The sequence below is a fragment of the Rhinatrema bivittatum genome, chromosome 1 (assembly GCF_901001135.1).
Source record: "Rhinatrema bivittatum chromosome 1, aRhiBiv1.1, whole genome shotgun sequence".
Classification (NCBI taxonomy): Eukaryota; Metazoa; Chordata; class Amphibia; order Gymnophiona; family Rhinatrematidae; genus Rhinatrema; species Rhinatrema bivittatum.
In genome coordinates this window covers 299,848,564-299,872,776 of record NC_042615.1, presented here as the reverse complement: position 1 = coordinate 299,872,776, position 24,213 = coordinate 299,848,564, and the positions used below count along the sequence as shown (strand labels likewise).

The 24,213-nt window shown below is 39.5% G+C and overlaps 1 protein-coding gene across 5 annotated transcripts in view; it reads right to left on the bottom strand.

Annotated features, from left to right (window-relative positions):
- Positions 1-24,213, bottom strand: part of TBCK (TBC1 domain containing kinase) — a 479,395-nt gene that overhangs the window by 212,062 nt on the left and 243,120 nt on the right. For all 5 annotated transcript variants that reach the window (XM_029596823.1, XM_029596818.1, XM_029596827.1 and 2 more), the window contains 2 exons: positions 16,702-16,738; positions 12,667-12,828 (listed from right to left, as the gene is read on the bottom strand). In XM_029596823.1, the coding sequence (XP_029452683.1) occupies positions 12,667-12,828; positions 16,702-16,738 (199 nt within the window). The remainder of the gene's footprint in view (positions 1-12,666; positions 12,829-16,701; positions 16,739-24,213) is intronic.

Genomic DNA, 24,213 nt, shown 5'->3' with positions numbered 1-24,213 from the left:
CAAAGAAGGTGGTCTATCAAAGCCGTTAGGGTAACAAAAAAGATATAGATCAAGAAGTCCTTAAAAAATGTTTTATTATGAAGACAAATAGTCTAGTATTTGCCCGACTCTGGCCTGAGTTTCACCCACTTACAAGGGGCTGCTTCAGGGCATTAGATTATTGCAATATTTTGTTACTAGGGATGCTAATTGGTGTGATAGAGAAACTCCTACTTATTGAAAATAGTGTAGCTAGGTTAATTTGTGGTAAGAGTAGAAATGAGAGTGCTGCTCTATTGTTAGTTACCTCCATTGGTTACCGGTGATGGAGAGAATACACTTTTAAATTACTAATAGTGGTTTTTCACTGTTTGCGGAGTAATGGACAAAGTTGAAATGGTATGTTCCAGGTAGGGTCTTGCGGTCTTCACAGGATTTCCAATTGTCAACTTCAGTGGGGTATGGATTTCAGTTGCAGTACTTTCTTAAATGATCTTTTACTAGTATAGCTCAACCACTATGGAATATGTTACCGATTGCAGTGTGGTTGGAACTGACCTATCAAAAATTCCAGAAACATGTTAAGACTTTTTGTTTCCTAGTGCTTGAGCTGGGTGGGGTTGCAGGTGAAGGTTTAGCAGTGAAGAGGGTGATTGTTTTTGTTTGTTTTTATATTTTTTTATACATGTTTTTATTGTAAACTGCTCTGATAGTTTTTGTTTATGGTTATATACATTTTTAAATAAATACATTTCCAACATGAATTGTTCAACATGGATTACAACAGACATACAGAATTGTCAAATACAAACAAAGCAAAATAAAAACTTATATTATATCCTAATGGCATGCACAAATCGCTAATATAAAACTCAAGTATATGCTTGTACAAATAATGCTTTCAATGTTTATTTCTAAATCGCAAATAATCTCGTTCCTCGTTCCACAAAGCAGAGGCAGCAGCAGAAAAGTCCATAGTCTTGTCTCCTATAATTTGTAATTCTGAAACGAAGGAACTTGGAGAAGGTTTTGCTCAGCTGAATGTACAGCACATTTAGGAATATAATATGCTACTGAGAAACGTGATGAGAGCCAATCCAATGTTTTATGCACTATATAATACTTTAAATTGCATTCTTTATAAAATAGATAAGCAATGTAGTTCATTCATCTTAGATGTAATTGGTTCATTACAGTTTATAAGTACTTAAGTCTAGGAGGTGCAGGTTTTGTTGGCCAGTGTGTTAATTGCTCAATTAATAATGACTAACAGTATACAGTACCTACCATATCTTCCCATGATTTCCAGCTGTATCATTTCTATGCTCTCAAGAAAAATATTCAGAAAGAGAGATTTTCATTCCAAAAAAGTGCAATCCTGAGCTTCTAGGCATTTTGTGGGATTACTTGTGGCACGTTTAATTCCACTGCTGTAATTTATAATGTAGCTGATGTGACATAGAACATGGCTTATTTTGCATTGTCAACTGATTCCTTTAATGGGTGCCAGCTGTACTTTTTATGTTCCACAGTACCTTGTCAGGCACTGCAGTAGCTTTTCTATCACGGCTGTTGTCTCCTTATTGAGTATCAGCCAGCTTGGATTGCTGTCAAGGGAACACTCTGAAACAGATCAATTTTGAATGCCATCAGGCACTAGATAATGTTGAGATTTCCTGTTTTCCTGCAGGCATACAGTGCACAGCTTTGTCAAAAATTACAGGCCAAACAGAGTTCAGTATCTTCCCTGTGCACAATTCTTTCACTTCACAAAGTGGTTTCTTTTAGCAACAGTAACTATGACAAAGGAGTCCTAGACTTATGGCCAGCATAAATGACATATATCATGCAAACAGATTGGATGGTGCTTAAGTGAATAGTTTTTTATGTGTAAATATTTGTTTTGTATTCCTATGTGCAGTGTCATAGGTTTTATTCAGATTTTGACAAAGTTCCTACTTCATAAAACAGTTGTCTTCGAAATAGAGATCACAGTGCTACTTATTTTCATAGGACTACCAAACGTGGCCTAAAATCTCTTTGGAGGTCTATGTAATAAGCCACGTTAAAACTGACATGGTAATGCCTGCTATCTACTGGTTTTAACACTGGTGTTTCATTACAGAAACATAGAAATCACAGCAGAAAAGAACCAATGGTCCATCCAGTCTGTTTATGGTCATTTTTGTTGAGCCTCAAAAAGTCTCCCATTCTTATCAGTTTCCCAGGCTGTCAAAGTCAGGGCTCTTGTTGGATGCTGTTAAGAGTCCAATTCCCTGTTACCTTCTACCGTAGAAGCAGAGAGTAATGATGGAGTTGAAAATAATGTTGGAGTTGCATCAGGAGTTTCAGGTTTATTGGTTAAGGGAAGTAACAGCTGCATCAGCAAGTTACCTCTATGTTTATTTTTCCCAGATCGCAAAATTCAATGTCCTAGTTATTTGCTGTCTATATTTAATTCCCTTTTCATCCTTTCTCCCTGCTGTTGAAGCAGAGAGCAATGATGAAGTTGTGATTTATTTGTTAAGGGTAGTAACCACTTCACCAGCAAGTTACCCCCATGTACTCATTTTATCATTTCCATCTTCTAGCCTTTAAAGTTGCGGCTTATTTGTTAAGGATAGTAACTGCCACATCAGCAAGTTAACCCCCATATACTCATTTTTTCATTTCTATCCTCTAGCCTTTAGGGATCTACAGTGCTTATCCCATGCCCTTTGAAATCTTTCACAATTTTTGTCTTCACCATCTCCTCTGGAAGGGCATTCCAGGCATCCACTACCCTCTCAATGAAGAAGTATTTACTGACATAGGTTCTGAGTCATCCTCCATGGAGTTTAATTTCGTGACCCCTAGTTCTACTGATTTCTTTCCAACGGAAAATGTTTGTCGATTGTGCATTATTAAAACCTTTCAGGTATCTGAAAGTCTGTATCAAAGCTCCCCTGCACCTCCTCTCCTCCAGGGTATACATATTTAGGTCCTTCAACCTCTCCTCATAAGTCATTTGATGGAGAGCCCCTAGCATTTTGGTTGCCCTTTTCTGGACCGCCTTTATCCTGTCCCTGTCCCTTTTGAGATAAGGTCTCCAGAACTGAACTCAGTACTCTAGGTGAGGCCTCACCAAGGACCTGTACAAGGGGATTATCTCCTTTTTTCTTTTACTAGTTATTCCTCTCTATGCAGCCCTGCATTCTTTTGGCTTTAGCTATCGCCTTGTCACACTGTTTTGCTGTCTTCAGATCGCTAGACATTATCACTCCAAGGACCCTTTCATGCTCCGTGCACAACAGCCCTTCACCTCCCTCACATACAGCTCTTTTGTATTACTGCCCCAGATGCATGACTCTGCACTTTTTGGCATTGAATCCCAGCTGCAATATCTTCGATCACTTTTCAAGCTTCCTTAAATCACTTCTCATTCTCTCTACTCCTTCCAGTATGTCCACTCTGTTGCAGATCTTAATATCATCCGCAAATAGACAAACTTTACCTTCTATCTCTTCCGCAATGTCGCTCACAAAAATATTGAACAGAACCGGTCCCAACACCGATCCTTGTGGCTCTCCACTTAACTTAACACTGGTCTCTCCTCAGAGTAGGTTCCATTCACCATCACACGCTGTCTTCTGTCCGATAACCAGTTTGTAGTCCAGGCCACCACATTGGCGCTCATTCCCAAGTTTCTCGTTTTATTCACAAGCCTCCTATGCAGGACTGTATCAAAAGCTTTTCTGAAATCCAAGAAGATCACATTGCGTGCTCTTTCTTGATCCAGTTCTTTAGTCATCAAATTAAAAAAAAAAATGTAATCAGATTTGTCTGACAGGACCTTCCCCTAGTAAATCCATGCTGCCTGGGATCCACCAATCCTCCTGACAGTAGATAGTTCACTATCTTTCCTTCAGCAGAGTCTCCATTAATTTACCCACCACCAAGGCCTGTAGTTTCCTGCCTCCTCTTTGCTCCCTCTCTTGTGGAGCGGGACCACCACTGCTCTTCTCCAATCACTCAGCATCACTCCCATTTCCAGGGATCTATTGAACAGGTCGCATAGCAGACCTGCCAGCAATCTCTGAGCTCCCTCAATATCCTGGGATCTACCTCATCCGGCCCCATGTCCTTGTCCACTTTCAGTTTTCTTAGCTCTTCCCAAATATTCTCTTCTTAAATGGAGTTTCATCCAGCCCATCTCCACCAATGGTTCTGTCAACCAGCAAAGGTCCTTCTCCAGGGTTTTCTTAGTGAACACCGAACTGAAGTATTTGTTTAATAGTTCTGCCTTTTCTTCATCTCTCTCCACACCTTGATCATTGTCACCTTTCAATTTCACTATACCACTTTGGAATTTTCTCCTTTCTCTGAAATACTTGAAAAATGTTTTATCTCCTCTCTTTACCTCTTTGGCAATCCTTTCTTCTGCCTGAATTTTAGCTTTCTTAATTTTCTTCTTTGCCTCCCTCAGTTTCAAGCGATATTCTTCCCTGTGTTCCTTATTTTGGGATCCTTTATATTTCTTGAACGTTGTTCTTTTTGTTTTTATTTTATCAGCCACCTCTTTTGAGAACCAGATCGGTTTCTTATTTCTCTTACTTTTGTTTACTCTTCTAACAAAGATTTGTTGCCTTTTTTATTGCTCCGTTTAGTTTGCCCACTGTTGTTCCACCTCAACCATTTTCTCCTAGTCTGAATTCCATATCCAGGTACTTCCCCATTTTGACAAAGTCCATATTTTTGAAAATCAAAACCCAGGTCTTCATATGACTTCTTTACATCCTATTTGCGATATCAAACCATACCATTTCATGATCATTAGTGCTGAGGTGGGCTCCTACCTGGACATTAGAGACATTTTCCCCGTTAATGAGCACCAAGTCGATTATTGCATTTTCCCTTGTGAGTTCTATTACCATTTGTTTCAACAGAGCCCCTTGAGGGCATCCATCATCTCTCTACTGGTAGATTCCACAGAAGGGATTCTCCAGTCTACGTCTGGCAGATTAAAATCGTCAACCATCAACACTTCTCCCTTCTTTCCCACCTTCTGGATGTCTTCGACCAGATCTCTGTCAGTTCTTCCGATTAAGTTGGAGGTCTGTATACCACTCCAGTTAAAAAAGATGCACCATAATCTTTTTATAGGATGGCCCATAATGCTTCTCCTCTACTCCTCATTCCTTGCAGTTCAGTTGCTTGGATATTGTTTTTGATATAAAGAACTACTCCTCCCCCTTTTCTGTCCTCTCTGTCATTCCTTAACAAGTTATAGCCTGGGATGGCCTTATCCCAATTGGTAGCCTCCATGAACCATGTTTCTGTGACAGCAACAATGTCCAAGTCCGCCTCCACCAATAGGGCCTGCAGGTCTGGGATTTTGTGGCCCAAACTATAAGCATTTGTAGTCATAGCTTTCCACTTTCTTTCCCTTGATTTGTTTTGCTTCTTAGACACCAGTTTCGTTTTTTTGAGCAGATTGATTTTGTTATCTCCTCCCACATCTTTTATAGTTTTTATTGCTTGGGGGTGACATGTCACTTTCATTGACCATCTCCTGCCGCCTCCGCTCTTTAGTTTAAATGCCTGATAATATATGTTCTGAATTTCTCAGATAGTATCCTTTTTCCTGCTACTGACAAATGTAGGCCATCCTTTCCATATAGCCTTTTACTGCTCCATACTCGACCCCATCCTTCAATGTATCCACAACCACTTTCTGTACACTAGCATTGAGCCAGGAATTGAAATTACCAATAGCATCTCATTACCCTTTCCTTGAACAGGTATTACTTCCGAAAAGGCAATAGTCTTTGCAGTGTATCTTATCTTTCCTAGATTTTGGTAATCTTTTTGTACTTTATGGATACCATTTCTATTGAGGTCACTGATCCCCAGATGGATGACAACACCAATATCAAAGTTTCTACTTTCTTCTTCAATGAGTTTGACTGTCTGGTTAGTATTTCTTCTAGCTGATGATCCTGGAAGGCATTTAACTTATGTCCCCATTAAAATGTACTCTCAAATTGGTTCCTCTGATAATTGAATCTCCCAGCAGAAGCAGTTTTCTTTTCTGACATTTGATTCTGTTGAAGGGCTTCTGGGTACATTGGGCGACTTCACTTTTAGAAATACCATCAAAATCTGTTGCTGTAGAAAATGCATTTTGTAGGGGTACCAGTGGGGAGAGTGGGTGCCTCTTCTTCACAGGCCTTATTCTGCAGAGTCTACTGTTATTCAATTCTTCCTGGGTTTTAGAATTCTGGAAGCCTGACTTCTCTGTGTGAGTGGGGTTAATGCTCAGGGTGCTGTAAAGTTGGGGAAGGTGGGAGTCTGTCACATTTCTTGTTCTACCAGAGCCCACTGTAAACAATTTTTTGCTGTGTTTCTGTACCCTCCGTGGGAGATGTGTGAGAGATTTTGGATAGTTCAAGGACTGGGAAGTTAATTGAAAAGTGGACCATTTCTCCCTTAGATGAATCAGCTCCATTTTAATTGTATTCAGCTGAAGGCAAAAGGGGCACCCTTTTGTTCTCCAAATGATAGGCCTTGGGACATAAGCACCACATCTGTTGCATTGAATGACAGACATTTTGTAAAATACTCACCAATCCCTTAAAGTTTTGTAGATAAGGTAAGGTAAAATTTGGGCTCTAGCAAACAGTTTTAATAGATATTTGAAATAGAACTAAGGTATAATTGTTAGCCAGTAAAGATTAATAGGTAGATTATGCAATCCAACTGTTCACAAGCAATGTGACAGTTTAAGTTACAATTATGTGAGGTGCATGGAACTACTATGTAATGGGAGATGAATTAATTGAATCTAATTATCCAGGAGTGCTGGGGAGAATATATATGAAAAGTAGACTCAGGGGTGGCTGGGAACTAAACAGTGGCTACACTTAAAATGTATTTCTCTCTATGTTCAGATGCAGAAAGACAGTATACTTTGCATACCTTTTGGCTGCAGTTAAATAAAAGTCTGCCCCTCCTACAGCCAAAGCATTCTATTAAGTCTTTTTCGGAATATGAGGCGGCAAGGTTCATGGTGAAGATTCGAGGGGATGGAGTTCCAGAGAGAAGGTCCAGCTGTCGAAAAGGCCCATTCTCTCAGGGTTATATGCTGCGTGAATTTCGTATTGGGTACCTGGAGGGTTCCTCTGTATGCTTCTCTGGTCGGTCTTTTAGAGTTATGTTGGCTGAGAGGGTGTTGAAGGTCGAGTGATGTAAGGTGGTGGATGGTTTTGTATATGATGGTGATGGACTTATATATGATTCTGAAATGGATGGGGAGCCAATGAAGATTTTTTTTAGTATGGGGGAGATGTGGTCTCTTCTTCTGGTGTTGGTAATGCCGCCGCATTTTGGACCATCTGTAGCGGTTTAGTGTACGACGAAGGGAGACCTATTAGGATAGCGTTACAGTAATCTAATTTTGCAAAGATAATTGCTTGAAGAATTGTTCTAAAGTCGTGGAAATGGAAAAGCGGTTTTATCCTTTTCAGCACTTGGAGTTTGTGGAAGCAGTCCTTGATAGAATGGTTGACAAATGCTTTCATGTTCATCTTGTTATCAATTAAAGCTCCTAGGTCTCTGACTTGGGAGGAGAGTGAGTTACTTGGAGGGGTGTTGGTGTTGTGGTTCATTTCTGGAGAGATTAGCATGAGTTCTGTTTTGGTGGTGTTTAGGACAAGGTTTAGACTGACGAGCAGGTCATTAATTTTGACGAGGCAGGATTCCCAATATTCGAGAGTTTTGCCAAGTGTTTCTTTAAGAGGGATCACTATCTGGACATCATCTGCATAGACAAAGTGTTTGAGTTTTAAGTCAGTTAGAAGCTGGCACAGTGGAAGAAGGTAAATATTGAACAGGGTGGGTGATAAGGAGGACCCCTGTGGGACTCCTACAGAGCGTCATGTCGGGAAGATTCTTTGTTGTGAATTTTCATTTTGTAGCCTCTATTGTTGAGGAAAGTTTTGAACCAGGCTAGAGCCGTGCCTATTATTCCAATGGTTGAGAGTTGGTTTATGAGGATGGCATGGTTAACGGTATCGAAAGCTGCCGAAAGGTCTAATAGAATCAGAAGGAAAGATTGTCCTTTGTCTAGACCCAAAATAAGGTGGTCTGTCAGCGATACAAGGAGAGATTCTGTGCTGGAATTTTTGCGAAACCCGTATTGGGAGGGGAAGAGCAGGTTGTTGTCTTCGATGTGGAAGTACACAATCAGTACTTCAATCACTGATATTCAACAGCATTGACTACTGCAACTCACTCTTGTTAGGTCTTCCCAAATCTACCCACTCCAGCTACTGCAAAATGCCACAGCCAGAGTCCTAACAGGCAAAAAAAAATTGGAACACATCACCCCTGTTTTAAGAAGTCTTCACTGGCTCCCAATCAAACAAAGAATCGAATTCAAGACCCTTACTATAGTGCACAACGCCTTATACAAAACGGAGAACAACACACTCAGCAACATGATCTATCAACACAAACCTCAACGATACACCAGAACTACCAGTAAATTACTTCTGGACATACCCTCACTTCCATCGGCAAAGCTCATGAGCATGAGAAACAGAGCCTTCTCAATTGCAGGTCCAAATATATGGAACACCTTACCTCAATACCTAAGATCGATAATCGACAGCAAATCCTTCAAAAAAGAACTGAAAACCTGGTTATTTAGCCAAACATTCAGAGATGGCGTGGGCTAAACGTCATAACCCCTCCACCAGCACCTCCCATACAAGATGAACACACTAAGATACTCTAGAATCTTTTTTTTTTTTTTTTGAGAAACCCATTTCCCAGTTCTTTTGTTGCCGTGTAAAGTTTAAGTTACACATTGCGACCCTGTTCAAGCGTTTTTTTGTTCTATGATTTTCTGCTAACAGTTCGATGTATTCTCTGCCACTCTATGTTCCGTGTCCTGTTCGATGTAACAATTTGTTCTACTGTAAACCGGGGTGAAGGCTAATTGCTAAACCTTGGTATATAAAAGCTCCGAAATAAATACATAAAGATGTAGTCTGTGATTTGCTGTTAACTAGGTTTTTCCATGATCTTAGCTATAAGTGGTAGGTTTGCGATCGGTTGGTAGTTGTTCGGGTCGTTAGGGTCTGAGTTTGGCTTCTTTAGAAGTGGTTTGAGGGAAGCCAGTTTGAGATCGTCTGGGTAGAAGCCTTGAGATAAAGAGCAATTTATGATATCCGGATTTATGATATGGATTCCGGGATTGTCAGGAGAAGTTTGGTAGGAATGTAGTCTGCGGTATGAGAGGAGGGCTTCATTTTCTGTAAGAGTGACTGGATCTCTTTGGCTGAGATTAGATCGAACACATCCATAAATATGGATTTGTTGTTTGTTAGTTGGAGTGAACTCGAGTACTGAGAGGTGGAGTTGGGCAGCTTGTATAAGAGATTGATGATCTTGTTGTGGAAGAACAGTGCCAGTTCTTCCATGGGTTTACTTGTTCACACGGGTTTATTTGTTCACATGGGATTATATGTTTTGAAGATTATGATGTAAAAATTGTGGAGTGTATTGAAAACATGTTCATATGCGTCAATTTTGAATGTATGCGATAGTTTGATATAATATGTGTATAGATATCTAATGTGGTTTAGTAAGAGATTATAAATAAAAATATGGTGGTTTGAATCTATTAAATCTTGTTATAGATATTAGTTTAATTATATTATTGCTGCCCCTATATGTATATGCTGTATATTACGATCTGTAGGGGAATATGACAAACTCTCTGAATGATTTACCCTGAAAATGTGGAGCCAGTTGGCAACCCTAAGCTGGATAACACTTTATTATTTCATAACGCAGAAAGAAGAGCACTTAGAGCAACAAATAAATGCAATGAAGTCTAATACCTCCAGCCCATCACTATAATTCTTTTTTAATTCAGTGTCTACATGTATTCTTGATATTTCATTCTCTCTTTTCTTTTCTCTGATATTAGTTTATATCCTTGTTACTAATCCTTTTTTTTTTTTTTTTTTTTACTTATTCAGCCAAAAGAAAGCAATGACAATAGATGACAAAGTTGCATGGATCGCTGTAGGTGATTGCAGCAATATAGCATGCTCATTAGTGGCACCACAGCATGAAACGAGGCTAAATCAGCACTGTACCCTTCTCATGCATAGCCAAAATAAGAGGAATTCTTAAGTTCATATAGATATTCACACTTACAAACAACCTGGCACATATACATTTCGGTCAACACTAGACCAAATTTCAACTAAATAAAAATGTACAATTGGTTACTTTTTAATTTCTACTTTCTGAATAACTCCTACAGCTAAAACAGCCAGTCCCACTAATATTAAGTTTCCTCCTGTGAATTTGCAAGACAATCTGTTACTGACCTCCAGATAAATGTGAATCTATAGATCAATGGCAAAATCCAAATGTATACACTTTAACAGTTAATTCCTAACACGTACCCTGTCTGGTAAACCCATGACTATTAAATAGAGCTTATGCAGTTATCAAGGTGACTTTTCTTTCTATATAGCTTCCAAGAATTATAATTCTAGAAATAAAATGAAACCCTGAGGAATTTTTTTTTTATTCTGTTCAGCCTGCTTTTTGAACTCTTGCCAGTTATTTTCTTTAGGAGATTCAGAGATGCTAATTATTATTTTTTTTTAATTAAAAGAGCCCTGATCAATAACCGAGTACTGTTATATTAAAAAAGCAAACACAAAAATTAAAAAAGTCACGAAGATCCTGTCTGTTTTAAAATAAAGATATAAAATGTAGTAGTCACCAGATTTTTCTTCCCAGCAAAAATCTCTCACACCCACCTGTGCTAGCTAGAAGCCACTATTTCATACCTGGTTATTTATTTATCTCATTTATATACCACTTAGATGTAGTTCAAAGCAGTTTACAATAAAATACAAACATACATAATATAAAAAAATTAACATTCTCAAATTTAATAAAAAGAAATAAGGCTATTGAATCCTCATTTTTAGCACACTGGCTAACGATCTTCAGGATATTCCCAAGGACTTGAAGTGAAATGTGATCATTTTATAGCTATGACACAGAATTCTCAAAGCTTTTAATGCATACATTTCCCAGTGAGTGCCTCCTCCTTAACCCCACTTCCCAATGACCACAATGGAAGTCATTATTACTTTAATTTATAAAACCACCCCTGGGCTTTGGGTGAATGCATAACATGCAACAGGCCATGCAGTATACAAAAAAAACATAAAAGTACAGGTCACAGTGAGGAACAGGACCCTAAATGAACAACAGACAATATATAATATATATTAATCCAGGAACAGAAGGAAGCCATAATCATTTCCAAAATGAAATGGCCTCTACAGCAGCTCACTGCCAAGCTGATATTACACATTTCCTACTCTGATGGAATTGAGTTTAATTCTGGCTTATATGAGTTTTGATGAATTTGGGCCCATTTCATATCTCTGTTTCATGTGAACATTGTGTATGTATCGGGGATTTCCGTCACAGAAAAGTTCAAATCAGGTATGTGGATTATGAATAGTACGAGGGTGCTGAAAATCTATCCTGATCTCCTGGGCATGTATATATTAAATTGCATCCAAATAAATATCACCTTCTCTCTATTAAATTCAGTGTCGTTTACTTTTCATATATAAGACCTTCATAAATATATGTATTTTGGACCACACAGGCTCTTAGCGATACAACACTATCTCAAGCCTTCAGTATAATCATCAGTCCCAATTTTTATCTTTAGATTATGCGCTTAAGAATCATAAGAACACAGGTCGCAGGCACTTATGGTTTTTTTTTAAACAATTTTCCATATTTAAACATCAGCTCTCAAGATGCTGACACATCTTTCTTCTTTTTTGTCTGTATCCACCATTATCAGCCCCGACATGGACCCATGCTTCTAATTCCTGCATCAGGGAGATAATTCTTCACTCCTGCAGCGCCTCATGTTGCATCCTTACAGGAGAATGGCGCAGCTCATATACAACTGGTCCACTGAAATGGGAAGAAAAACATTTTCAACATGAGGCGCTCCAGGAGTGAAGAATTATCTTCCTGATGCAGGTATTAGTTAAAGATTCCGAAACACAGTCCATCAGGGCTGATGGTGTTGGATACAAACCTAAGAGAAAAAAGAGAAGTGTTGGCATCTTGAGAGTTGAAGTTTAAATATGGAACATTGTTAAAAAAACAAAAACATAAGTGCCTGTGACCTGTGTTCTTATGATGCTTAAGCGCATAATCAAAAGAAAAAAATTGGGACTGATGATTATACTGAAGGCTTGAGATAAATAGCGTTGTACTGCTAAGAGCCTGTGTGGACCAAAATACATATATTTATGAATGTCCTATATATGAAAAGTAAACAACACTGAATTTAATAGAGGAAAGGTGATATTTATTTGGGTAAATTTTTTTATTCTGTCTTTTGGACTGGGATTTTGTATGTATATTAAAATTGAATACCATAAATCTTAAATTATGACCTGCAGGAGAAATCCTGACCCAAATTGTGTGTGAAAACCCCCAGATACAACCTTTTCTAAACAACAAGGCTGTTGCACATCAGACTGTTAAGTGGTCATAACTTTGAGACAATAATGTAATGAAAACAGTTTAGCAAATTCTTTATAAAGGAACTGTGGGTTATTTAAAAAAAAGTATTACCTGGTAAATCCGAAAACAGCAGAATGCATTCGTTAAAGCCATTAGCCAAGAGCCTATCTCTTAACTGCTGCAGAATGGCCACTCCAATGCAGAATGGGAAGGAAGAGTTGCCCAGCAGTAAAGTGTCCCAGAGGTGAAAAATCTTGTGCAATGGGAAGACATCTGTAAGAGAACAGGGTAAATGAAACTGTAATGTCAGTAAACAATGCAAAGCGTGGTATTGGTAAGCAAGTCTAATTCATCGAAGACAAAATCCATTTACCATTCACTGCAGTCCTGCTTTAAGCCAGGGATCCTTTAGTTTTTCTCACTGAGGGGGGAAATGTACTAAGTTGTGCTAAAACCAGCATTAATGTGTGTTAACAGCTGGTTTTGACACTCTGCTTTTACTTGTAAAACACTGCATTAAATGCCTAATGTACAGCCCTCTTCTGGCTGTGATGTCCCCTCCTCAGACAGTAAAGTCAGGCCTTCCAAGGGTTACCCCTCACCTGACAGTGAAGCAAGGGGGCTCCCCATGGCTGCCAATGCTCCTCCTGGAGAGCGAGGCCAACCCCTCTCCCCAACACTAACCACCCACCCTCCTAGTTACCCCATCCCCAACAGTGAAGGCAGGCTCCCCGGGGCTGCTTGACCTTTCTTTCGGTACTCGCCCATCTCTTCCTGGACCCTCCTCCCCTGGCAATGAAACCAGGTGCCCACTCCCCTGGTCCATCACCCACCCAGAAAGTGAAGCCAGATTCCCTCCAGATTCCCCCCCCCCCCCCCCCCCATCCCTACCCCAACAATGAAGCCAAGCTTCCCTGGGCTGCCTGTTCCTTCTCCTGGTTCCCCTGATTCCCCTCCAAGACAGTGTAAGACCCTCATGAGTAAAAAAAACAAACCAAAAAAACCAAACATAAAAAACCCCCACTCCTGATTTTTCCCCAGCAGTAAAGCCAGACCCACTCCACCTGAGCTGCATGAAATTTCCACCACCCTCCTTCCCTGACCAAGGTTGGATCTCCCACCTTACCCATCAGTAGCAGTACTGATGTTCAAGAAGGCACGTCTGCTCCTGCCCCTCCAGCCACTCACATGTGGTCCTTTGCTCCCTAGTGGGTGTGGGAGGGGAGGTTCTGGCTTCACTGGCAACGGGTAGGGGGAGGAGGACACCACAGAGAAGCAATGAAAAAGCTTATCTGCACCTTGGGTGTGGTTACGTTTTTACATTACCTGTAGGTTAACATAACTAGTGTCCCTTAACATTAGTATTAATGCACTTGAATACTAATGAGCTGCTTTGCATGCATTTTCATATAATGCAACCCTAAAGAGTTTTATGGTGAGAGCCCATTAAAGTGGACTATTGCAAATGTGAGTTAAGGCAAATGGAATGTTAATACGTATTAACATTTTTAATGCACGTTTTAATGTGCATTAATGCTGCATTAGTCTTTAACCATGAGCAAACCAAGTCTCAAAGAAGAACATATTAATGTTACCTTCTTTCAGATCTAACGTTTAGGGATTATTTTCATTTTATTTTGTGCTTTCTAAATATGATGCATTTGTGTGAAAGACAGATATCAAGGGTTCTAAGGACAAAGAGAAATAAAGGTGTTCAGATGGATAATGCAATTACATTTAACATAAAAAATTAAAAAAATAAAAACCTTTTTCATGCGAGATCACAGTGACAAGATGGTTTTTTCATTAAACTCTAGCTTATCTCCTTAGTACAATAACCCATCTTCAAACCAAATACATGCTCCCATGAATTTTTAAACCCCACGCCCTCTCCTTCCCCCTGTCTACAAAAAGAGACACTAAAACTAATGTCCAAGTTTCTTCGGTTAGGCAGCACACACTTGAAGCTTGTTATAAATGTTCAGTACCAACCCTATTCTAACATCTTTGGGAACATTCATAACAATGTGCAGCAAGATGATCTGAGCATATTTTATAAACTGTATTTTTACTTCAATAATTAAAACACACTTTAAAAGGCTACAGTTCTAAACTCTTTGCATATGCCCTGACATCTAAGTAAAGCTGGCTCCCTTGTATTTCAATGGACATCTCAGCTCACTTCTTCTGGTCCCCCAAAAATATAATTTAAGACTCTGCAGAATTCAGAAAATAATAAAGAGGATATATAAGAGAAAGCAAAGGGAAACCCAGAAATGGCATCTTTTATATATTAAAAAATAATTAAATAATAAAAAATGTCACATCAGTGTACTGGCTTGCCATTTCCATTAATGGTTGTTTATAAATGGATAGAACAGTGTCTTTCAGAGATGTAGAAATGGGCCACCTCCAAATAAATTCACGCAGAACTCCGGAAAAACAGAAATATTAACTCAAGATACATCCACAATGCCCTCTGAAGAGTTAGAACTGGTTCTGCATGGCATTCTTCTCTCAACAAAATCTGAGATCCAAAGCCTGGACCCCCCCAACCTAAACATGGAAACTCAAACTACCACCACAGACAGAAGCAAGGAATGACTTATATCACCTTCAGCAATTAAAACATATAAAACCAGAAGGGGACAGAGGCAACCCAGCCACTTCGATATGAATTTGTCCTATCCCGACTATTGTAATTCTCTTTACATAGGTTTACCTAAAGCATTTATGGGGACCGCCATTTTCAGTTTTTATTTATAACTGTGTATTGTAACAAACAAAAGTGGGAGAAATATCAATGGAAAGACTCATTTTTTTCCACTGATTTTCTCCCATTTTTCTTACAATATACACTTATAAATTCTCAAGAAAAGTAACAAAAACTGAAATTGAAAGGCCCTAAGCATTTAGTTAGTTTAGAAAGCTGCAGCATGGAAGTTATCTGACTGCTGCTACATTGACCATATTAGCCCAATCTTTTGGAACCTACACTGGCTACCAATCCCCTAACAGGCTCAAAACCCTCTGCAATGCCTTGTCAGGGGCCAATTTATCTGAAGGACTATCTCCCTACAAACTTTCCTGCAGACTAAGATCCAAAAAAGAAGCACTCTTACAGCTCCCTACTCCTAAGGACTCCAGACTGGCCTGAACTCTTAAGTGTGCCTTCTCCTCTTTCATCCTCAGACTCTAGAATCCCACTCCCAACAGAGGTCAGACTAGCCCCCGATATACTGACATTCCACTATATACCTAAGGCCTGGCTCTTCCGCCAAGCTCAACCCTCTTAGTTACCAATGCTCCATAGTTGTTTCAGCAGGCTACACACTACCTCACATCTCTGATCTCCCTCCACTGTCTTTAACCATTTATTTTGGTGTGTATCATTCTAATCTACGTATAGTGTGTCATCTGTTTAAGCTTTGGTATGGTATTTATTATTCTTTTCTATCATGTACTAAGTATGGTATGTTATTTATTTATGCTATTCCTAAGTTAAATTGTCTTCATTATTATGTTGTAAATGATAACTCCAGTAGGGCAGTGAATAATATATACTTGCAAAAATGACAACAGAAATCTCACATCGGGACTATAGTTACTCCATGTCACCAGGAGCAACAACAAAAGCTTGCAGATTCTGTCCTCTTAACGTATCACCAATCTGTCCTGGTAGAACAACCTTTAGGTGTGAGAAGGTAGAATAAATCATTGTCTATGCCACGCAGTCCTTAACCTCTCTACCAATGTTCCTGACTAGGATGAAGTTAGTGCTGGTTGAGATTAACTCATATAACTCTCAAGTGAGTAATTACTTTAAATTACTAACAACCTAGGCAATACATGAATAAATACCCTATATGTAGGACTATATGTAACTATAACCTCCTAGCCGGTTCCAAACATGGCCCTTTCCTTTTATAAATTAATCTCTGTAATCTCTGGCAACTGGCTCTGAGATTTTCTTGTCTGTGGATATGGGTTACAGAATAAAGTTGTTTTTTTTTTTAATTTTCTTTTTCAGTTTGATCCTAAGCTTTCTTCAAATTACAAAATACACAGAAATATTATTAGATTAAAAGATATCAAGACATTGAGATGGTTATACCAGGTAAGGAGAAAACATCAAGTTGAACTCACGTGTAAACATGGTAAGAAACCAAGGGATGGCGTAGAGCTATGAAAACAAAAAATAAACAAAGATGTTACAATCTCAACAAAGGAGTTTTCATATTAACTGTAAATGATATTTATTTGAAAATTTTTATATATCGATATTAGTAGGGGAACATCACATCGGTTTACATAAAACTAAAATATAGCAAACAGGCTTTACAGAGAACTCATAACTATATTAAGAACAGCTTAGAAATATGATCTGTATTATGAACAGCTAAAATATAGCAACAGGTTAAAAATAGATAGAATAGAGGAACAGGGAGTAAGAACATAGGCTTTACATCTTGTATATATATTAGTGAGGGATAACTATCGCAAACCAGGGTCTAAATATTTATACAGTGTAGACTAGTACAGTGTAGCATAATCATTACAGTCAAATAGCTGTGAAGGCCAATACATATCATCTGGGGGCAAGCGTAGAGGAATAGTGTATTACTGGTCAGGGGCTGTCTAACAAACAGCATCAGTGGAAAGTACTGCGAGGGAAGAAATGGGAGATGGGGTGGGGTAGGGTAGCTCAAGGTGCTTTGTGAGAGAGGGGCAGTTCAAGTATAAGCCTGCTTGAAAAGCCAGGTTTTTAGGTTTTGCTTAAATTTCTTTGGACAGAGCTCTTGGCGTAAGTTGGTGGGCATGGTGCTCCATATTGTAGGGCCTGCAATGGAGAGAGCATGACCTTTGGTGGAGGAGAGGTTGGTAAGTTTAGGTGATGGGGTGTGTAGGGTTGCCAAGTATTGGTTTCTGGTGGGTTTTATGGATATATGTTATGTCAATAGCTGATGTCCTTAGGTCTCTGATGCGATTGGCAGAGATGATCCCTGAAATTCTCATGTACTGTATTTATTTATTTGAAGAGTTTTATATACCGTTATTCGGTAAAGCCATCATAACGGTTTACATAGTGAAGTTTTGCTGAGAAGGATAGTCCCAAAAGACACGACACCTTGATTTCATGAGAAGACAACTGGTACACATTCACTCATTGTATCACTGTACCAAGCAAGAAGATAATAGGGCAAAATTGTTCATCAAGTCTTCTCTTTTTAAGAAATGTTGCCGTTGCAAGGACATATATCTGTGATACCCCAGAAAATTATACAGCAGCATTAGCATTGTTTGCCATTACCAGTCAGCATAAAACAAGAATAGAACTGAACTTGATAACTCTCAGATTTGGAACAGGAAGTCAAGGACAGATACAGGTTTGCACAGGCCCCTTTGGTTCTCTCAGACTTTAAATTACTTTGTGCTTATGAGTTTAGAGTTAGACCCTTAAAAGGCATGAGGTGAGTTTGGATGGGCTAGGAGTTCAGAACACAAGAGTTGTGGGGGAAAACAAACAATTATTACAATGCTCAACAGCAAACGACAGTAATGCGTTAAAATATTCATACTCTCAAGTTTACGTTAATTTGGTTTCCTGAACTCTCCTTGTTTGTAAATTACAATAAATTCCTCAGCTTCCATTTCAGCAGAAGTAGAGCTAAAGCTTAATTTAATAGCTTTTCTTGGATTTTTCCAGGTATACTTATCCAGCTGTTTTCTTTCCTTTCTAGATGGCCATTAGCATTCTTAAAAGCATATTAATTCTGACCTTATGACTAACGGGGAACTTGCCTGGACTGGTAACACACTAAGGGAAAACATATTAGGATGGATCTAATAGTTATTGGCAAGGGAAAAATGCAAACATCCTGATCAATGCGGGGTCCCAATCAAAATACACTATCTTGTAGAAATGCAAAATAAGCTATAAGCAACCTCTGAAAAGTCAGTTTTATTCCATACAAATAATCCAGGAGCAGTAGGAAATGCAACTTGTCATCGCCCCAATATGAAAACAGAAGTTCGAAATAGGGATTGATCTAGTCACTGAGTGCAGGTGAATAAATGCATATTAAGTTCCAGCAGCTGTCAAAGCAAAACTGCAGCTGAGCCAGGAGGTGTGAAGAGTGATTCCTCCTGCCTGTTTCAGCCTGGGATGAGTTAGGAAAGATAAAAGAGTGCAGATGAAAGTTGGGAGGGGAGCAAAAGGAAGGATGGGGGACAAAGAGCGAGCGAGAGAGAGAGATCACCACCCCGTCCCCTCGGGGTGGGGGGGGATCGGGTTGTTTGTTTTGTTTTCTTTTCATTCAAAATGTAAGTGTCAGGAGGGAGGGGATTCATGTTTGGTAAATTTTTTTTTTTTTAATTACTGGTGACAAGAGGGGATCCCTCTGCTTGTTTTTCAATGTTACTTTTTATTTTTTTTTTTTTTAAGGATTTTGCCCATATCCCTAACACATATTTCATTAGGGTTATCCTGAAAACCCAACACATTTGTAGCCCTGGAGGACTGGAAGTGAAAACCACTGACTCAGCCGGTTAATGCTTGATTTTCTACACTAACCAGCTAAGCTTAGTGGGGAACCCAGTCACACTATATATCTAGCCCGTCACAGTCTGACTGGCTAGAGCCAGAATATTTAGCTGAAAATCTAGCATGTTAGGTTCAGCCAGGGCTTTTTTTTTTTATGGGGGTACTTGCTAGTACTGACTACCAGCACCTTTTTCCTCCACCTGCTAGATTTGCCCTGTAGTCCTTCAAACAAAACATGCATCCTGCTTGTAAATTATTGCCACCTTTATTTTCCAGAAAGATAGCACTGGCTTCATATTAATTTTCTTTTAAATATAGCTGGCTAAAAGAGCTGGTTGTCTTTCCTGCACAGCAGGTCTGAATATCGATTTTTGAGGGCACATGAAAATAGTCCTGGGGGAATTCTGCGCTACTGCGGAATGCAGAATTTGCGCAGAATTCCCCCCTTCCCGCAGATTTCTTCCCTCTTCATCCTTCCTGCAGATTTCCACCGTCGCCGCACAGATTTCCTCCCTAGCTGCCCTTCCCCGCAGATCTCCATCAGTCGCCTCGCACCGTTGCCGCGCAGATTTCCTCCCTTGCCGGAAGAGGATTCAAAACTGGAAGCATGCTGCGCACGGACAGCGGCCATCATGGGACAGCGAAGTTATCGCGGCACAGGTGACACACGGAGAGTGGGGGCATTGCAGCACGGCATGGGCAACCTCGAAAGTTAGCAAGCTGCACCGTGATAGACCAGGATCCAATAATCGAAAAAAGAGAGGAGGGGAAGAGAGAAAGAGAGAAAGAGGGGAGGGGGGAGAGAAGAGAGAAAGAAGGAGGGGGAAGGGGAAAAAGAGAGGGAAAGAGGAGGAAAAAGAAAGGAGGGAAAGAGGGAGAGAGAGGAAAGGGAGGGAGAACAGAGAGGGAGGGGAAGAGGAGGGAGGGGAGGGGGGGAAGGGGAAAGAGAGGGGAGGGGGAGGGGGAGTGTTTCTAGTGGGGGCTCGAAGTATGAGGGGAAAGCAGGTGAATGGGGACAGGAGCAAATGCCAAGGGGGATTCATATTTCCATTCGTTCAGGGCCAAAGGTCTGCAGCCTTTGACATGTTTGCCCTGGCCCGGACAGCTGAGCGGACTCTGCCTTCCCCCGCAGAGGATGCATTTAACCCCATTCTCCTGTTGCGCGAGGACAGACCCCACAGAAGTGGGAGATGTTTGGTATAAACGCGACTCCTGCTGCTGCATGTGAGGCTTGGAGCTAGCTTTCTGATTCAGGTAGCTGGCAAACAGCATTGTCTGCTCAGCTTTCCAGTGCCGTGGGTTGCTGCCCCCTAGACTAGAACAGGTGGATATGTGAATCCTTTGACTTCTGCTTCTGTTCCTATTTACCTCTCTTCATGCCACCCACACTGTAGTGAAGAGAGAGAGGACCCAGGGGCTGCCAGCAGACCTCATCCTGCTGACGGCTAAAGAAGAGACCCAGGCCCAGGCCCTGAGAGTGTATGTGTGAGCCAGAGTGCCAGAGTGGGTGAGTAGGGGTCTACCTGGGAGCAGTCTGTATGCTGATGGTGGTGGTGGGGGGGGGGGGGGGAGTGTGTGTGTGTGAGAGAGTTGTATGTGGGGAGACAGAAAATGTGTGTGACAGGTGGCATGTGAGAGAAAGCATGTGTCTGATTTCCAAAAATATTGTGTTATTTTGAAAAATAAATGTGCAGAATTTTGCATTTAGAAAATGTGAGTGCAGAATTTCAATTTTTTGTTGCAGAATTTTTAATTTTTTGCACAGAATTCCCCCCAGGAGTACATGAAAAGTACTACCTGTGATAGAAATGTAATAGATGAACAATTCTAATATTATTATTATTATGGTCTTAGGTCAGTTTCTCTTTAGTAAACCAAACTAAACACAAAGAAAAACTCTAAGGATCCAATTTAAACTAATCTTGATTCTGTTTCCCTGAAAAGGCCAAAGTGGTCCATCTCATTGGTCAGTTTGGTGTTTTTCTGACATCCAAGGGTGCACGTTGGTCAAACAGTTTGAACTGCACCTTAAGAGGAGCAATGTTTTTTTATTTTTAACTATATATCCTTTGCCTTCTCCTTCCTAAGTGTAAAATTATATGAGGTAATTAACAAAAGACTATGAGGTTGATACTCAAAAAAAAATCTAGACACCTATTTTTAATCAAACTTAGGGTCCCTAGTTTTCCAGCTGACTATCCATTTCATGTACACCCCTAAAAATTAAGAGTCTGAATTAAGCCTGGCAAATTATTCCCTAGATTTAGCATCTAAGGGCCAGATTCATTAAGCTTTTCTGCCATTTTGTATCTATGGGAAAAAACCGTTAGTGATCAGTACTAGTTACCATGCCTAGTGTTGAAAAACTGTGCTAAGATCCTAACTTTTATTACCCACTCTAACTCTACCCCTGAAACCACCCACTTTTGATGCATCTAATATAGAAGCCCAGTGAAACTAAGATCCTAAATTTAGGGACTCAGCCTTAGCACATTTTCAAAAGTGCCAATTTATAAGTATTACTCCAAAGTTAGGAGCCTAAACCCTTTGAAAATTGGCTCTCTGAAATTCATCCTGCTTAGTTGGGCTTCAGTTCTATTGGAACTGGACCCAACTAGGGCAGCTACTGGAGATTTTTGCCGTTAATCTAGAACTTTCTCCCTCCTCCTCCTCCCATAATTCAGCTAATCACAGTGACAATCCTTGTTAGGAGTCGCATATTGTGGATGTTTTGGAAACCTATATGCATACACCCCGAATCCAATCGCATGCATCTCTGTTGTGCTATGATTATAATTCCTTCACTCCCAGGATCTGTGGACACTGTCTCTACAGCCTCACCAGCTAGACCTATGAGAAGTAGCTGGGTCAAGATATCATACCCAGACTTCCTTTCTACAGTGCACAGTACTTAGAGTAGACCATTGGGCTAGCTTCCACTACTTTTTTTTTTTTTTAAAGAACAAGCACCATTTGGAGAGGTACTAAACTGTAACAGGAATGAGGTATTTGCCTGGCAGTCTGTATCTCACAAAACAAACTAAGAGAATAACACTCAACATGTCTTATGTGAAACAATGAAACGATATATTTTCTGTATAATATATGCACAAAGCAGGTGCTTATGAGAACACTTGAATCAAATAACAAAACCGAATATATACAGTATGTGAGCACAATAAGCAAGAGTAATTTCCCCAACTAATAGGGAGTAATTATTTACAAAAGTCTAGTGGAAGCTGTCACCTAGCCCTCCCAAATAGTGAGTCAGCTAAGCATGTTCTTGGTTGGAGACAGGTCAATAATGTGAGATCCCTTATCATTGCAAGATTTGGCGTACTCTCTGTTCAGAATCAGCTCTCAACGGGGAATCTGTCTGGCATAGGGTGTACTGGGGTTAAGAACATAAGAACATGCCATATTGGGTCAGACCAAGGGTCCATCAAGTCTAGCATCCTGTTTCCAACAGTGGTCAATCCAAAGCTCCACTAACAATTGTGGGTACTGAAGGTTTCCAGCTAGAAAGACCAAAAAAATGTACTTGAGGAAATTTAGCTTGCTATTTTGAATTTGTGTAAAACAGTTTTTTGAGCACATTGCTCCATGTCTGGGGGCTTAAGAAGGTAGACAGGAAAATTTTGAAATGTGATCATGCCAATTATTGACTGAAAAGAACATTTTACAATATTGGAAGCCGAAGCTGAGAAACAACGGAGATGGAGGGTGCCTTAACTAAGGATAATTTATTTCTGAGAAATAATACAAAGAATTTGGAAAATGTCATGCATCGCAATTTGCGCTTGATTAATGTACTTGCTTGCCCTTAGCGTCAACACCAGATATGTTTAAGATATCTTACTGAGTTACTTCATTATCTACCTGAATGCAATCCACTCTGAAGTGCCAAGAAGCAGAATATAAATTTAAAAGCTCCATCACAATCCTTTCTTCCTGTTGCTAGAGCATACTATCTTCCTCCTTTCACAAAAAAGGTGGTGGTGAAGGAGGGCAAATGGAGGTATCTCAAGTGTCACAAGATAGTCTGGAACTGACTGCACTTCTACAGAGCTTGGATGAGAACATGGCAATGGCTGCAACCTTGCCTGTGACTTTTACATTGGACTCAGACTGAGATTGGGTGCTGAGTCTTCATTTTAGACATTGTGATGCCATGTTTTATAATATAAAAATGTGTGCATTTCCAGATATATCTCACACAACTCAAAGGAAAATGAAGATCCTATCATTGAGAGTAAAAGCAGTACATTAAAGCACTTCTTACGTTCTCAAATTTCTATATAAATATTTGATAAAATATTAGGAATCTAATTTTTTTTTTTTTTTAGATGTCTCGGCATTCATTTCCTAATGATAAAGTTGCTCAGGAAGATTGATTGTTCCACTTAAATTGACCAGGGATTCTGCTATTGTGTCCTAATATAGTAAGTTTCCCCTGTGCACCCTTTTTTCTGTTTTCTTTCTTTTGTTGGATTTATTACCTTAGGGGTTAAGACTCAAAATTCCTCTGTAATTGTGGACTTATGATTCGAATGTGAATTGCTTTTCCTTATGTTATAGCTGATAATTATTTTATTTCAGTATGTTGTCTCTGTTTCTCAAACACATTTTTAAGTTTTTATAAAATTAATATAAATAAAAAGTTATAAAAAATAGATCATTCAAACTAAATTACACTAAATAGTTGTTATGAAGGGTACTGGATACTCTGGTCTTGCTATTCCAGGCTGTGTCCTTAGGTATCAATTATTTACCCATGTGCATGTTATTTTTTATATTTTTTAAAGACCAGGTAAATTGTAAAACATGTGCAGTTTTCAAATTAGTATAAACAAAAACTATTCAGGCATGTTCAAGATTAATTCCAAGCACATATTAATATGGCTTATACGCAACTGAATGAGCACCTCACCATGCAGAAATACTAACATTCTTGGATTTAATCTTGAACTTTTATTTACACTAGTTTGAAAACTGCATACATTTTGAAATTTACATGCTCTTTAAAGACAAAATGCAACTCACGAACAGGAGTAAATGATCAATACCCTAAGGAGTGTCCAATACCCCTCAAAACAATTGTTTAGTGTTAATTC